At 45.7% G+C, this 15977-nt stretch overlaps 1 protein-coding gene across 2 annotated transcripts in view; it reads right to left on the bottom strand.

The window, feature by feature from the left end:
* The window catches only part of LOC144114887 (cell division cycle and apoptosis regulator protein 1-like), a 145576-nt gene that overhangs the window by 22051 nt on the left and 107548 nt on the right, over positions 1-15977 (bottom strand). For both annotated transcript variants that reach the window (XM_077648894.1, XM_077648895.1), the window contains 4 exons: positions 12720-12815; positions 10078-10170; positions 2513-2600; positions 2036-2199 (listed from right to left, as the gene is read on the bottom strand). In XM_077648894.1, the coding sequence (XP_077505020.1) occupies positions 2036-2199; positions 2513-2600; positions 10078-10170; positions 12720-12815 (441 nt within the window). The remainder of the gene's footprint in view (positions 1-2035; positions 2200-2512; positions 2601-10077; positions 10171-12719; positions 12816-15977) is intronic.

The following is a 15977-nucleotide window of genomic DNA, read 5'->3' as shown; positions in this document are numbered from 1 at the left end:
GGCACTATATAGTATATTTTTTCTTCTTCACTGATATTGTGTGAACTTGCACACGAATGTACAAGATAAAGGTACTGGTGCTGGAATTCCTAGTCTATGGCTGGAGGGCTCCTGGGATGTCTGCTTTCATGGAGCTATAGGCTGTTTGTTAAAAAGGACTCCTGTTTTGCTCAGAGGGCACTGGCTCCTAGTTGTGGAACAAGATTCCTGTATCCAGCACCAGGACAGAGACGACAAGGACAGGCTGTTTCTGTTGCATTGCTATTAGAGGTGAGTAAATATTAGAAATTTCGAATATGAATCGAATATGTTTCATAATCGGTTCATATTCGTATTCGAGAAACGATATTAGTGAATTTCCGAATGTTCGAAAATTCCCAAATACTCGGCAGCGATCGTATACTGCGCCGGCTTTCGTAAATTTGATTGTTGCAAAAGTGCAATATCTGGGCAAATTATCTGAATATAGAGTTTAAAGTTCCAGGAAAACAATATAAAGGCCCTGTTCTCTTTCTTCCCCATCGTTTATGTGTGGACCAATCGCATTTCGATGCCGCTAGGCTTGACCTTGTGCACAATTCCGCAAGTGGGCTTTCCCACATACCACATGTGCAGCGAACCTACATGGGGGTCGACCCACTTCTAACAATTGCAACGCGAAAGTGAGTTTATTTCTTTATCCTTCCGTAATACGCTATCTAATTAATTCCCACACCCATGGCATTCGTTCTGCCACCTCAACTCTCTGAGCGTGACCACCGCCATTTTGTTTTGGTCAACTACGCTATGCGGGAAAGCCTACTTGCGGAATTTCGCGTGAGGCTCCCGAAGGGGCAAGTCGAGGTGTCACAACAGGGCAAGCGATCCTGTAAAAATCCCACCTATTGCATAGTGCACTGTAACCCATGCGCCTCTTAAGTGGGCGTAACGGCAGGCGTGACAATGTTCGGAGGGCCCCTGTCACAAGGTCAAAAAAATAACCTGGCCGCGTAGTTTTGGTTTCTGAGCTACGCCACTCGCCCGTGGAAATGGCAACTGTCTGCGTGCACATTCGCCAGTAGTCCAATCTCAGCACCGTGCCGCTTTCAGATGCTGACTGACGCATCGCTGGTCATTTTTTTTTTTTCCTTTTTAGAAACAGTCTCGCCATTCCGAGGTCAATGTGCGTTCCCATCTCGCTTACGTTCGCGATGTCTTCCAGCACACCGAAACTCTCTGCTCGTCACAGGATTATAGGCGTTTGCACGATAAAGCCGCCTCATAAAACTACCGCATTTTCGGTAGTTTTTTTCGGGGCCGCTGGGCATTTTATAAATCGACCTTCGAGTAACCCGGGCATTTCCGTCGGTTCTTTGAACTCCGAATTAATGAAGTTTTACTAGCCATCATGTTATTTTTGTTTCCAGTCTTGTCATGTTATGGATTTCATTTTGCCTGACCACATTACAGGTTGGATACTGTTATGCTGTTCTATTAAGTAGTATACATTTCTGCGCACATCATGTTTTTTATATACGGTGGTCAGGCAGTCTAGTTTTGTTTATTTCAGTTGCAAAGGCCATACACTATTTTGAAAAAAATATGAGCAACAATGTCTGCTTGTTTATCTTTTCTGAATTTATTTTTTGTGCTGACCAGATATTCGATATTCGAAGCCATTTTTTCTTTACATTCATATCCGATTTGTATACGAAAATTTCAATACTCGCACACCCCTAATTGCTATGCAACTTAACTCCATTAAGAGACACCGCACCATATGCATCCTGTAGGCTTATGAGATTGCCCTTCCAGCCAAGGGAAGAGTTTTCCAACAAAATGTAAACAAAGGCCATGATCCGTACAAACCACAATACACACATGGCCCAATCTACACACAAATGCAGGCCAGGGGTCCAGAACGGTACCCACAAGCTTTAAATCGAGCACCTAAAAAGCAAGATTTGTTGCAGCTTAGCGCGCTGCCTGTATCACCGATTGGAGCTGCCATGACTACAACATCCAGAGACCACAGCGAGGATTAGTGTTTTCTTACTTGACCACGTGAAAGTTCAAGGCCAATGATGTAGAAAATGTCTTCAAGGTCTCTATCTTGCAGGTAGCCACACTGGTTTTGGTCAAAGTATATGAATGACAACAGAAGATGACGCTGCACTGTGCGTTGTTGCTGGGCACGGCTTTCCTTGCGAGGTCGTTTTTCTGTAGAATAAGACACACGCCTGTCAACAACCTATCTGCCCATTAACATATCTGTCCCAAGAAAAGCAGATCATTACAAAGAATATGCCAGGTAACTAATACCCTTCAAATGCACATTTGTCAAAGAAAATTCCAGACAAAGAGTTAACAGCTTCTGCATAGCATGTCGAACGAAAACTTGTATACTGCTGCCCATAGCAGCAGCAGCAAAAAAAAAATGTGTTCATTCTTGCAAAGCATCTTAAATCACAAATCAAAGCAGTGTTTACCTTCATTACAAATGAAAAATAACATGAAATGATGCATGCCATACCTTTGTTTTCTTCAGAGTCACCCTCTGCATCTGATTGTTCTGAAGCAGCATCACTCTCATCCTGGTCATCAGTTTTTTTCTCATCCTCCTGAAGAACAAAAACAAATGATCAGTGTTTCATCAAGCTCCTTGCTGCTTTGCATACAGTTAACCTAGAGCGAAATTGGTACAGCTTTGCACAGCGTTTTCATTACCCTAGTTGTCCTTAGCTGTTTGTACTAAGCACCCTCTTTCCAGAGTTCCACTGACTTCCAAAAGTGCTGAAGTGCCAAAAGGTAAGACCACATTTAAAAGAATCATTCCACTCGATGTTTAAGCAACAACTGAACGGAGTCAGTAAATGCAATGACTATGCAAATGAATTACCGTATTTACACGATTGTAAATCGACTTGAACGTAAGTTGACCTCCCCAAATCACATTTCCCCCCCAAAAAAACAAAAAACTTCGAGGTTGTTTAAGCTTGGCCTTGGATAGTTGAACGTGATAGCATTATCCAGCGGCCCCTGTTTATCGCCAGCCACTATCGACTGCCGCGCGCGGCCGTGCCCGTGGGCACATTCCAAAACGAAAACGTGTTAGTCACTGGACTACTCGCCCACACCTGAGCCATCGTCCTCACTAGCGCTGCCGTCGTTATCGCTGCTGCGGTCCCACAGCCCATCGTTGTAACGTCGTCGTCCAGCGAAATCCCGCACTTTACGAACGGCCACATCACGACATCACGTGGAACAGCTGAAAATTTCTCACTGCAGCTGCCACACCTGTATCACCCGTTGCGAACGTCGAACTTGTGGCTTGGTGCGCAGTTGTTCCGTTTCTTCGGCGTAAAGAATGACAGCCATCTTGAATGTAGCCATGAATGAGTGCGGGTCGCTTACCGGACACGGAGCACAAATGACGACTGACGAAGCACTACATTAAAACTTGTGAAACGCGGCCAGCAGTAGTCAAATGCATCGGAGCCAAAGAGAAACCAAAGAAACTACGCATGAATGGTGTCGGCTCTTCCGTTGGCTACCGACACTCCCCGACGCCGCTGCCGTTCCGAGTGGAGGCGCCGCCTCAATCGGAACAGCGGCCTTCCTATAAACTATCAACGCTCCCTTGAGTACTGAGCGCGCATTTGAAAGTAAAAAGAAAATGTGCTGGACACTAGAGTTTCCCGTAGAACGCAACTGCGTTATGGGGCCGCCGCTGCTTATCAGCAGCCGCAGTCAGGAGATACGTGTGGGAAGTGTGGGGTGCCAGTTAGCTTCTTATCGATAGCTGCCATCGGCCGCCGCCCGCGGGGGAAGGGCATGCCAGTTCTGCGCGTTGACATAGCAGCTGCTCAAGGCCAGCACCAAGAGCGATGTGACAGAGCTGCGCAGCAAACATGCAACCACGTTGTAGCATGCCTGATATCTTTTTTGTCTCGCCTTTACTTATACTGCGATGTTTTCGTTTTGATTGTGTGTCAGCCTCCCCACTTCAGATTTTCAAAGTTTGAAAAATAGGTCGACTTCCAATCGTGTAAATATGGTATGTACTGCACTAAAGATGCAGGAGGGCAGTCAAAGCAAAAGTCCCATCATTGCACTGCGAGTTCGCTCAACCTTCTTGCCTTTTGCTTTGTGTGGATTGCGCTTCTTGAAAGACGCAAAAGCGCTGCCACTGCTACCCACCGCCCTCCCTTCCATTCTTCGGGTTCCAACTTCACATCCCCATTTGTTCATACCAAGTAGCGTTTGGAGCATGGTTTCGGCTTTTCTGTTCATGACGAAAAATTCACCGGTGTTGCGCTCCCACGTGCTTTTCCTTTTTGTTAACTGCGTTCAGGTGAATAGCCACCAGATTCTTGGCCGATCCCCCAGTGTGGGTATGTGCCATCTTTTGATAGGCTAACAACAACAACAACAAATGAATGGGAGCCTGCCACCTACTCAGGCAGCAGCAAGGTGCGCACAGTGTTTTCCTTCTGGTTCACTGGCATTTGCTAAGCGACCAAGAACACGGGTGGTGAAACACACGTGCCTTGTATACATATATGCTCGGGTCCATGTCCGAAAGGAGTTCTGTTGACCGCCTGTACGATGCGGATGCTCCAAGGTCGGGAGGGACCGATATGACTGGTTTTCCGTACCCACCAGCCATTGCCGGCTGTGATGCGCAATGGGCCATCAACATGCGACCTTTGTTGTCAAGATGTGCTCCACACATTTCCCATCCACCTTCGTGCTGTGCCATGCGATTTAACTCTAGCTGGTCGTGTGGCCTGTGACTGCCCATATTTGCACTGCCAAGCATGTGCAGTCCTTGCTTTGCGGGCCCACTTCCTGGTGCAGTGTTTTGTAATGCAGCTTACTAAATACTTGTGCTTTCAACAGCGCCTTCCTTCCTTTAGAACGAGAGTGCAGGTCGCACGGTAGACGCTGGCTGTCCCTTCAGCTTGCTCTTGCTTGAACCCATGTTAGGTGGGTTCATTCATTCGCATCCACAACTCACAGTTGGATGCTTCTTACCTCGCTACTAAAAGCACTAACAATCCATTCATGGCACCTCAAAGTAGAAAAATATGAAGAAACGAACGTGATTCAGATGGATCTGACTGCACTGATTGCTTTTCAAAACATTGAAAAATAAGAAACTTGACCATGCTTGACTACATCACTCCCTCCCACAATGAATCCAGTTGAATGAAAAACTCAATGTGGAGCAATGGTTCGATCACTTGCCAGTCATAGTGGCGCCAGTGTGTAAAAGGCATGGGTGATTTAAACAACAGGAAAATATCACTTCTCATTTTCTCTGCTTGTAACTTATTTCAGACCATGCAAATACGAGAAACTGTTTTGCTATAACTGATACCACATTTATTCCTGCATTCTTCACTTCGTTACAGAAATTTAACTTCTACTGAAATTAGACATAAAGCAAGGGTTGACTATACAGTCAAACCTCGATATATTGAACACGGATATATCGAATTATTGCGTATATCGAACACTTTCTATATCACTTAGAAAATCGCATGCATTTTTTATTTTTTTATTTCGAACAGCGCGATGGGCATTCCCGACTGCTGCATATGATAGCTGTCCACATCGATCGCACCGAAGGCGCCATTTGAACGTAGCGGCGTATGCACGCGGCGGCTTCGCGTGGCTTGGCTAGTTTGACAACGTCAACGACACGTGTCTCGGTGCCGCCGCTTGTGCTACGCCAGTCGTTGTTATCGTGTGTGGCTTAGGCCTGTCGTGGAGTGGTTGGTGTGATGGCTGCAAACGCGAAGAAGCGGACGTCCCTGACATTTGCTGCGAAATTGGAAGCAATACAACGCGTTGAAAATGGCGAAAAAAAAGTCAAGCGTCACCGAAGCTTTCAACATTCCAAGGAGCCCTCTGCTTAAAAACAAGAGTGATATGAAGGCCAAGCAGAAAAAAACCAGCACTCAGGCGCACGGCGAGTGCGCAAAGCTGCCTTTGAAGACGTCGAGAAGGCACTTTACAAATGGTTTATCGACGTAAGGGCCCGGAATATTCCTTTATCGGGGCCAATGCTACAACAGAAGACCAAGAATTTTGCGTTCATTCTCGGCGCCGAGAACTTCAATGCCAGCAGCGGTTGGCTGCAACGTTTTAAGGCCCGCTTTAACATTGTTGGTAAGACAGTCTCGGGGGAAAGTGAGGACGCCAATGAAGGCGAGATCAAGAAGTGGCTTGAACAAGAGTGGCTTCAGGTTCTCACCAAATATAAGCGCAATCAGATATTTAATGCTGACGAAACGGGCCTGTTCTAGCAAATGCTTCCACGACAAACCCTCAACACCCGCGGAGACAAGTGCCACGGCAGCAAGCAAGGCAAGGCTCGTATCACAGTTCTGTTGGCTGCAGATATGGACGGAAGCACGAAGCAGCGGCCACTTGTCGTAGGCAAGTTCGAACCCCGAGGTGCATGCACAACTTCCCAAGCGTTCCGGTTACATATGCCTGGGACAAGAAATCGTGGATGACTCGGGATATATTCCAAAAATGGTTGAAGGCATGAGACTCTGAGCTGGCGCATCAAGGCCGGACGGTTTGCCTCATCGTTGACAATTGCACAGCACACCACACCGATGTCCAGCTGAGCAATACTGAAATTATTTTTTTACCGCGGTAAAACCAGGTCATTATTCGCGCTTTCAAGACCATTTTTAAGCGTCGGCTCATCGACATTTTGCTGATAAAGCTGCGGATGGGCCAAGAGCTAAAGATTGACCTTTTGGGTGCCATTCAAATGCTGAAAGCCTCGTGGGACAGCGTCAAGCAGTCGACAATAGTTCACTGCTTTCGGCATGCGGGTTTCGTGCGCCGCATTGAAGAAGCTTCCGAGGAAGCAACCGAAGATTTGGCGTTGGACTGCACAGAGGAAGAATGCCAGCTCGAAGAAACCTGGAGCCTGTTGGAGCGCTTTGTCAGTGCTGAGCCGCACAGCATATGCATTGACGAGTTCGTTGGCGGTGACGACAGCACCGGAACAGTGGCGGAGTTAACAGACGTGGAGATCACGGCAGAAGTTACTGCTGAGCGGCCAAACGAAGACGCTGCCGAGGTTGATCCCGCAAACGCTGATGTTGCCCCGCTCCCGACTGCAACTGAGGCTGTAGCTGCCTTGGCCCTTGTACGCCGCTACTGCGGCGCAATAGAAGGCACGGGACTATCTCTTGTGTACCGTTTGGACTATGTTGAGGACGCCGTGGTCAGGCACGCAGTTGCCAATATGAAGCAGGCTACGCTGCTACAGTACTTTCAGCCCACGAAATAAATACTTTGTTTGAAGCTTCAAGTGAGTATCTATTGCGCCACAATTCGTTCATTGATTGATTTATGCTAGTTTTTGATGCGTTTTCTATGTGATTTTATATATCGAATTCTGGATACAGTAGAATCTCGTTACAACGAACTTCACGGGACCGCCGAATTTCAATCGTTATTTTGAAATATCGTAGTACTGAAAAACCATTATTTTCATGTCAGTAATGCATCACAAGAACTAAAATTAGGTACCTTTGCAGCAGATTTATGTGTTGGTAAGTAAATAATAAACGATAACGCTGGGCACAGTTTAACTACAATTTATTGCTTGAAAAAGTCTTATCTTCTTCTGGCGAGTAGACGACAAACGCTGCAGGACGAACGTCTCCACATCCTCGACCTTCCTGTGCACGTCATCGGGGACATCTTTGCAGCGCCCGAGGAATGATCGGGTCTTCTCTAGAAAGACTAGGACATCCGAGCTGGAAACAATCTCTTCCTCTTCGTGCGCTGATCCAGTGTTGGCATCGTCTTGCTCACGCACTTGATTCACGATGTCTTCGGTGGTGAGCCCCGCGGATGTAGCCGCCGCGCTGTCGCTATCCACATAATTCGAAAGTCGCTGTCCACGGTAGTTGCCCAGCCGCAGACGTTTTCTTGAGGGAGCCAGCTGCGACACTCGATGTAGTTTTACGATCTTGTCCCGATCTTGGAACATCGTTGCTATTGTTGACGGTGTAATGCCAAGCTCCCTGCACAAGTCCGCTTGCTTTTTTCCAGCAGCTGCGACAGAATGTCCGCTTTTTCTTTAAGCGAAAACTGGCGTCGCTTCTTTTTAACGCGGGGGCCAGGAGAACTCATTGTCAGCAAAGCTAATGCACAACACAATCACAGCGCCGATAACTTCGCAGATCCTAACGTTCGCTGTCGACGTGGTGACACTGCGCTGAATAGGCTTAAGACTGCTGCGCAGTACCATAGCCTGCGCAGTACCACACGCTGGGTGGATGATAATGGCCTTACCCTTTGTATCGGGCGGCAGCTCGCGCCGCCTCGCGTGATGGCGATACCGCTGGGGCTGTATCCGTTGCAACGAGTTCCCAAGCGCATAGCTGATGCTTCGGATGATGATGACAGGCGTCAGCTTCAGGGATTTGGTACGGAACTTCGTAATAACGAAGCGTTTTGCGACGAATGCGAGATTAAATTACATACGTTATTCTGAAATATTCGGTAATTTGAAATTCGTAGTACTGAAAGTTTTTTACATTGAAAGTATAGGCATTTTGGCGGGGATTTTAAAAAAATTCGTAAATCTGAAAATTTCGTTAATCTGATGTTCGTAGTAACGAGATTTTACTGTATATCGAACTATTTTGCGATCACCGCGCTGTTCGATATATCGAGGTTCGACTGTATTACAGGCGGATGGTTATAAGTAGACTAAACTGTATACCAAGACGTTCAAAGCAGAGCTAGAACCCATCATAACAAAAGTGAAGTCTAGAAAGTCCAAAAGTAGGGCAATACACAAGACAGTCAAAACGGGCAGCAAAATAATGATACAGTGAAAGCTCGTTAATTTGAACTTCAAGGGACCAGAGAAATGTTCAATCATCCAAAAGTCTGTATTATTAAATGACCCCAAAAAAGCTGTTAACCTCTTGCATCACATCAATTTAATTTTGTGAAAGACTGGGCAGTGGTTGCTTGCTTTTGAGATGAGAATAGTGTGGCAATCATTTTTATTGCATGCATACTGTAGGGAGCATCAAACAAGAACTGCTTCAAAATCGTAAGGGTCTTTTTAGTTTCCTTCACGATGCATCACAGTGGAGCTCCGCCACTACCTCGTCACACTCCTCACAAGTGGCACTGTCTTGTGTGAGAACGCTTCACCACACAAAAAGTGAATGGCACAAGTTTCAGTACACTGAAAGAACGGAACCATGTTGGCAAAAGTGAAGGAGACGCTCAGCAGCGAGGAAAAAACAAGAGGGGGGAGGGGGGGGGGGGGGGGGGAAGAAAACAAGACACTAGAGTCGCATCAATCAGCATCCGATGAAACAACGCCCAGCTGGGCTTGGTTGGCTCGCTGATGCAGGCTGGTTTAGCAGCCATTGCTGCAGACTGCCATGAAGCTCATAAAAAGATCGTGATTGTGAATTTTTATGGTGCAAAGGCACCTGGGGCCAAAGAATGCCATGGAACAACGTGTTTTTGTCTTCTAAAGGTGGGACTAATGACCCATTTCTCAAGCATTTTACCCTAAAGAAGCAGAGCACCAGGCTAGGGGAAAGCTTGTACCCATTGTATCACCAGTGGGTACCCAGTAGCACTGGGGATTGAACCCCGCATCTTCCGCATGCGAGGCGGATGCCCGAACCACTAGGCTGCCACGACAGTAGCTCGCACACACAAAAAAAGCGAAACTAAGCGGTCAGACTGTTCTTGGAGTCTACGCCGTCCATTCGTCATCACGACTGGCAGATTCAGGTTTTCAGAGGAGCTATTTCAACAACCTCTTACTGTTCCAGTCATACCCGGACACAGCCTGCCTTTCTTCGGGAGCTCTGTAGTGTCCGAATTAGCAAGTGTGCGACGCCATAGTCTTACATGGGTGGGAACGAGCCAGCAACCCGAATTATCGGGACTTCTGAATTAACAAGGGTCGAATTAACAAGCTCTCTTTTATATGTAACAGTTTGTTCAGAACCACCCTAACAGCACATAAATGAAACATGGTCACAAAACAAGACTTCTAAGCAAATTACATTCATCACATACCTTGCGGTCCCGACGTTCACGACGGTCTGACTTGCGATCATCTCGACGGTCTCCCTTCTTCTCCGACTCCTTTGGAGTGTCTTTTTTCTTTTCCTGTGTGTATTTATATGTATTAAAGTAAAATAAGACAAAAAGAATAGATTAAGACTGGGACACAATGAGGTACACAAAGGCTACGCAACATCTTTTTGCTAAACTGGCATGAGAATTGTTGTAGCCGCTACTTTTCTGCCACACCAGAAGACGTATTAGGTATCTCTGTACCCATCAAGTTCCTTACAAAAAAAAAAAAAAAAACTGCCTGTCTGTCTGTGTGTGCATGCATGCGTGTGTGCTTTGTTGCAGAATCCTACTGGCCACTTGCTGCCATGGATGCCAGATGGTGCATTGACCTGACTTTTTCATACTGCATCTACAGCAAACCACCAAATTTACACAAACATAATACGAAGGAAAGTTGAGATCTCATGAAAATGAAAGACTAACATGATCTTGAACTGTTCAGGCCAAGGGCTCTAACTGGCTTAGAAAAAAATAAAATAATATCGAAAACAAAATGAGACACCACAGAAAAATACGGAAGCAATGGATATGTCAATATTATTTGAGGCTACACTTTAGATATTAATGCGACACTATCATGCAGCAGAGTCTCTGATGCATTTATGCACGCAGCAGTGGTGGTCATCGTGCCTGAAGCTTTGTGTTTCATGCTGCCCCATCCTGCACCCGTTTGCCCATCTTTCCTTTCCCTACTCCACTCAACTCCCTCAGCACCTTCCTGTCCATGTTCCCAGCCACTTTTTCCTTTACCCTTGCATGCAACGTGGCCTCAAGGTTATAAAAGTTGGCTTCTCTCAGCAGCTTGTGAGTCTGGTGGTGAAGGTTGCTGTAGCTATCTTGAAAAGCAGGAGAAAAAAATTGACAGATGCTCGGATGGTCTGATGTGATGATCTGTGTAAGCAGAATACTCTTTTAGGATGGCGCTTTTCCAACTGTTTTTTCCCTTTTGCCGCACCCACTACCTGATAGTTGCGCCACATAATTTCAGTTTACTTTGGCTTGCTTTTACGCGTCACATTTGCTGCATTTACAGCTTGCTAATGAATTTTTCATGCTTCCATATTTGTTGCATTATACGCATTTTGTCTTACTTGGCGTGCCACGTTGAATTAGCCGATGACGCATATTTGCTAACGTGACTTTTCCTCACTCGATTGGGACCATTGCTGCACCTGCCTCCCCGCATCTGCCAAGGCAAATTTTCTCTCTTGCCTCTTGTCAAGGGGTGGTTCTCGCGCTCGAATTGCTGCAGGCGCCGAGGCTTCACTTGGCGGCAGCACAGGCACACCCGCCAGCATCTTTGCCTAATGGCACTCACACTGCTTACACAGTAATAGGAGATTATAATAAAATATATTAAATATTGCCATGACTGGATTTCGAACCCATGGCGGAGAGAACAGACCAGTTTTGCTAGCCACTGCACGAGCGCTCTATGCTATCGGCGCAGCCGATCTCGCCTCATTGCATTATATTCGTGTAAAAAAGGTAAACAGAAGGCCTTGAGCTGCTCCTCTTCCTGGAGAATTAAGTTTAACAGAGTTTGTCTTATACCCCTGCCACACGGCAAATTTAATGTCATTCCAACCGAATGTCATTCGATGCATCAAATATCATTCGGTCTTCTTCGGTGCTACACAGTAAAAAATAATGTCATTCGAAAATGATGGCAGGGACGATCAGTGAAAAAAAGATTAGTACAATTGAAAGACATCAGCGCACATAAAAGATGTTTGAAATTGTTATGTAGTGTTTTAAAAGCGGGCGAGAACATTTCTGCACAATAATATAAGCTTAAAATATTATTTCCGGCAATTATCCAGCACTTTAGCCATAAAAAGCCAAGTCAAGTACAAAGTCAACCACAAATCTAATAAACGTAAACAAATAAAATGGCTCACGCAGCGGTGCGTGGAGCGTGGAAATGACTTCCAAAAGGTGAAGTGCTCAGTTACGTATTAAAGTACTTGCGAGCTAAACGAACATGGAACGCCAACCAGCAAGAAACACGCCACCCAAAATGACCGACGGTCACGGGAAAGGCCATGCATCACGGTCGGCTGCTCCCGTTGGTGGCTGCTGGGACAGAGTAACAGCTATCCACGACAGCTTCTAGTGTCAGGAGGTTCGCACCAAAATAAATAATTCTTAAGCAGAACTAAATAAAAACAATTTTTAACTTTAGCAGTGCGCATGCTATTTTTTCATGTGTGTTTCTGCTGCGTATCTGGTGTCCAAAGTACACATTCGGCAAACTCAATCGATGGCGAATGTCATTCCAACCTAATGACATTAAATGTTCCCGTGTAGCAGCCGATAAATGACATTAGGTGCATTCCCATCAAATGACATTCGGTGCTAATGTCATTCGATAGGAATGACATTAAATTTGCCGTGTGGCACGGGTACTAAAGGGAGTCTGCTGTACTGGGAACTGAACAATTCTTGCGATTCTTTCTATTTTGTAATACAAACTACGTCCATATACCTTTGGTTACATTCCTGTATACAAAATGAATATACTGTAATTCTGAAGCATGCATCACAATTTTAGAGCCCCCAGAAAATCACTCAGATACCTCTTTTAGCTCGGGAGCTTCCAAAAGAGCCCGGTAGATGCTGAATCCAAAGTCCCGAATCAACATTTCATTGAAGAGTTCCGCAAACAGTGAAACCTTGAAAGAAACAGAAGAGAATACATAAAAAAAACGCCCCTCTAGCACATTCACAGTAACATAAATAATCACACTTCATGAATGTGCATCTCAAGCTAGCCCATTCTTGTTTATTTACTGCATACAGCCAGCCTGAAAGCCAGGCTCTAGGCAGGAGTGGGGGATACAGAGCAATACAGTTTACAAGAATACAATGTACATTTAGTCTTGCGAAGCACGACAACGAAAAGAGCATGTATAAAGTATAAACACTATGATACGACAGTGTGAAACACCACTATCTATTATGAAATGCACTCAAGAAAGATAGCATCAAACACTCAACCACATTTGCAGGTAGGTCGTTCCAAGTATGAATAGGTCTAGGAAAAAATGAAGCTTTGAACACATTTGTTCTGCACAAAAAATTGCCCACCTTCTATGAATGAAAAGAACGGGTTTGTCACCAAGTGACAATGAAAATATGCATTCCTGTTTATTCCATGTTGGTTATCAGATAGAACAGTTTTAATCTTTCTTGGCATTGTCCTGCCTGCAGGGTTTCTAAATTAGCAGCTTGCAAAAGGGCTGTTGGGGACGTTTCCCAGCTATAACAATTGCAGTGGTGGAACCAACAACTGGCTTCTTGTAGCAGCTTTTGTAGCAGACGAAATCGCAGTTTGTATCAGCAATTTCAAGTTTTATAGCAGGAAAAATGGCATTTTGTAGCAGATATTTGAGCTTTCGTAGGCGAAAAAAAAACTGTTTCTTAGTAAAATTTCATGTCTCGAAGCACTTAAATAAAGAAGGCTTGTTTTATTTCTGGAACAGTCAATTGCTCAGGTGTGTATGACGACCATAGCCATGCAAAAACAAGTTTCAAGCTCAAATTCGGTCTAAAGTCTGTTCTTCCCTTAAAAAGCTGCAAAAATATGTAAACAGGAGATTTTGCTAAAAATAAAGCCATTTTTTTTAGATGGACGACATAACGAGATATGCAACAAAGCTAAAAAAATTATACCATTCTTAAAACTGTAAATTAAAGGTACTATTTCTTTTATTTCCTTGATGACTCCAGCTCAGACAGCGCCGCTGCGAGCCTTTCCTGTCCATTCTTCAGAAGGGCTTGCAACATCTGCAAAATTTTTAGACTTGACGCCTGTTGCGAAAAGCAGCTCAGCATTGGTGATCATATTCCTGGCCAGCCTGATCTTTTCCAGTACCTTCTCTTCATTCTGACCTCTTTTCTGGGTGTCCTCGTCAGGTACATCAGCCTTCTTTTGCTTGTTCTGCACGTGTCTCTTCTGCTGCATCTGCCTCCAACCACTGCAGCTTTCACTTCCGTGATACTTTCAGCGCTCTGATTAATCATTGTGTCATAGGAATGGCAGCTGGATTTCGGCCGAAATGCTGGGAATATGTCATTACAGACCTAAGCCCATTTACAATTTGTATTGAAAAGGACGATCGCCCGCTCAGCACTCGCCAATTTTCACTGAAGCCCCTCTCCAAATGAGCATTGCTGTGCGAGAGGCACAGAAGTGCTTTTACGAGTGCCACCAACAAGGGATATTTTCGAGCCCCACCCTCTTGCCTGAGTTCAAAAAATTTTTGCCAGAAGTCATCAAGTCGTTCAGATTGTCTGGCTAATATCTTCTGAGACACAAAGACTAAACTCATCCATTAGGGCGGAGACCTCGTGAGCTGCGATGACCTCCGGCAGCGATGACCAGCATGGATGAAGACGGACACTTTCTTCGCACCATTTTCTTCCTATCAGCACAGGTCTTGAAGAGTGTTGCCGGCAGATGTCGAGTTCCGCGACAGTGAATTTCGGCTTTGCTCTCGGCAGTTATTCACCGGCGTTTTGGCGCAGACGTGGCGCAAAAGTAGGCAAAAAATCGATTTTGTAGCAGCATGCAGCAGGATTTCTGATTTGGCGCAGTTTGGCGCAATTGGCGCAGCAGTTCCACCACTGCAATTGTATATGAACCCAACACATTTATGCTGGACATTCTAAGTTCATAGATATTGATTCTGGTGTGCGGATCCCAAAGAACTGCCACATATTCTAAAACTGGTCTAATGAAACATTTGTATGCAAGTACAATAGAATCTCGATAAACGGAAGTCGGTTAAACGGAACCAACGCTTAAATGGAACGAACGCCTCGCAGTTGCTTGGTTTTGCATTAAGGCAATGTAAAAAACTCACGTAAATCGGAACAAAAATTTTTCGACCACCGTATAAACAGAACCGAAAATAGGCTCCAAACCGCAACTTGACGTGAACACGCAGCCCCCCCCCCCCCCCTCAGATTTCCGTCTTTGGACGTTTCCGGTTCTCTCGCGCACTGCAACTACATCGCTTGCTTTCCGTCACGGTGTGCTTGCAGTTGTGTTCAGCTAGGCTTAAGCCTCACATCCGCTGTTGAGCGTCGTCTGCGACATTTCGTCGCGAAGTCAGCATCCGATGGCAGCGCAGAAGCGACCTCAAAATGCCCTTACGTTAGAAAGGAAGGTGGAGATAATCAACGACTTCGAGAGTGGTCGCTTCACAAAAAGAGCGCTTGCGACGAACTACGCTGTCCCCAAGAGCAGCCTCACGAGGATACATCAGGACAAGGATAAGCTGTGGCAGGCTTTCGGGACGTCACGCTTTGGCCCAGAAAACGACAGCGGGTAGCCAACCACGAAGATCTGGAGAAGTGCCTGGTGGTTTGGCTGCGGAGAGCCCGTAGTGAAAACATTCCGATTAGCGAGCCACTCATTCATGCACAAGCAGAAGAATTTGTTCTGCAGCTCGGCATCGAAGGTTTCTCGTGCAGCGAAGGGTGGTTGATGAGATTTAAAGATCGGAATGGCATAGTGTGTCGTGCCGTTTCAGGGGAGGCTGCCGCTGCAGACACGACAGTATGCGGGGACTGGCGAGCAGGGCGGCTCCCCAAAATTCAGCAGAAGTGAGCAGCCTGTCTAGTATGGGCGGCGCCATCCAAAAAAAATGGTTGCGAGAGCTAAAACAAGCAAACATAAAGTCCTTTACGAGCCAATAAATTGCAGTTCCCACTGATTTCCACGGAATAACTGAACTATTGACAATTTTTTTTAAATTTCAGTGTGCTTGAAAAAAGTTCACTGCTTACTGCTTTCGTGCAATAAAGTTTGTGCTCATAGTGTACCATAC

Source organism: Amblyomma americanum, chromosome 1 (assembly GCF_052857255.1).
Source record: "Amblyomma americanum isolate KBUSLIRL-KWMA chromosome 1, ASM5285725v1, whole genome shotgun sequence".
In the NCBI taxonomy this organism is placed as follows: Eukaryota; Metazoa; Arthropoda; class Arachnida; order Ixodida; family Ixodidae; genus Amblyomma; species Amblyomma americanum.
Note: the sequence above shows the minus strand (reverse complement) of the source record. Positions and strands in the feature narration are given on the sequence as shown.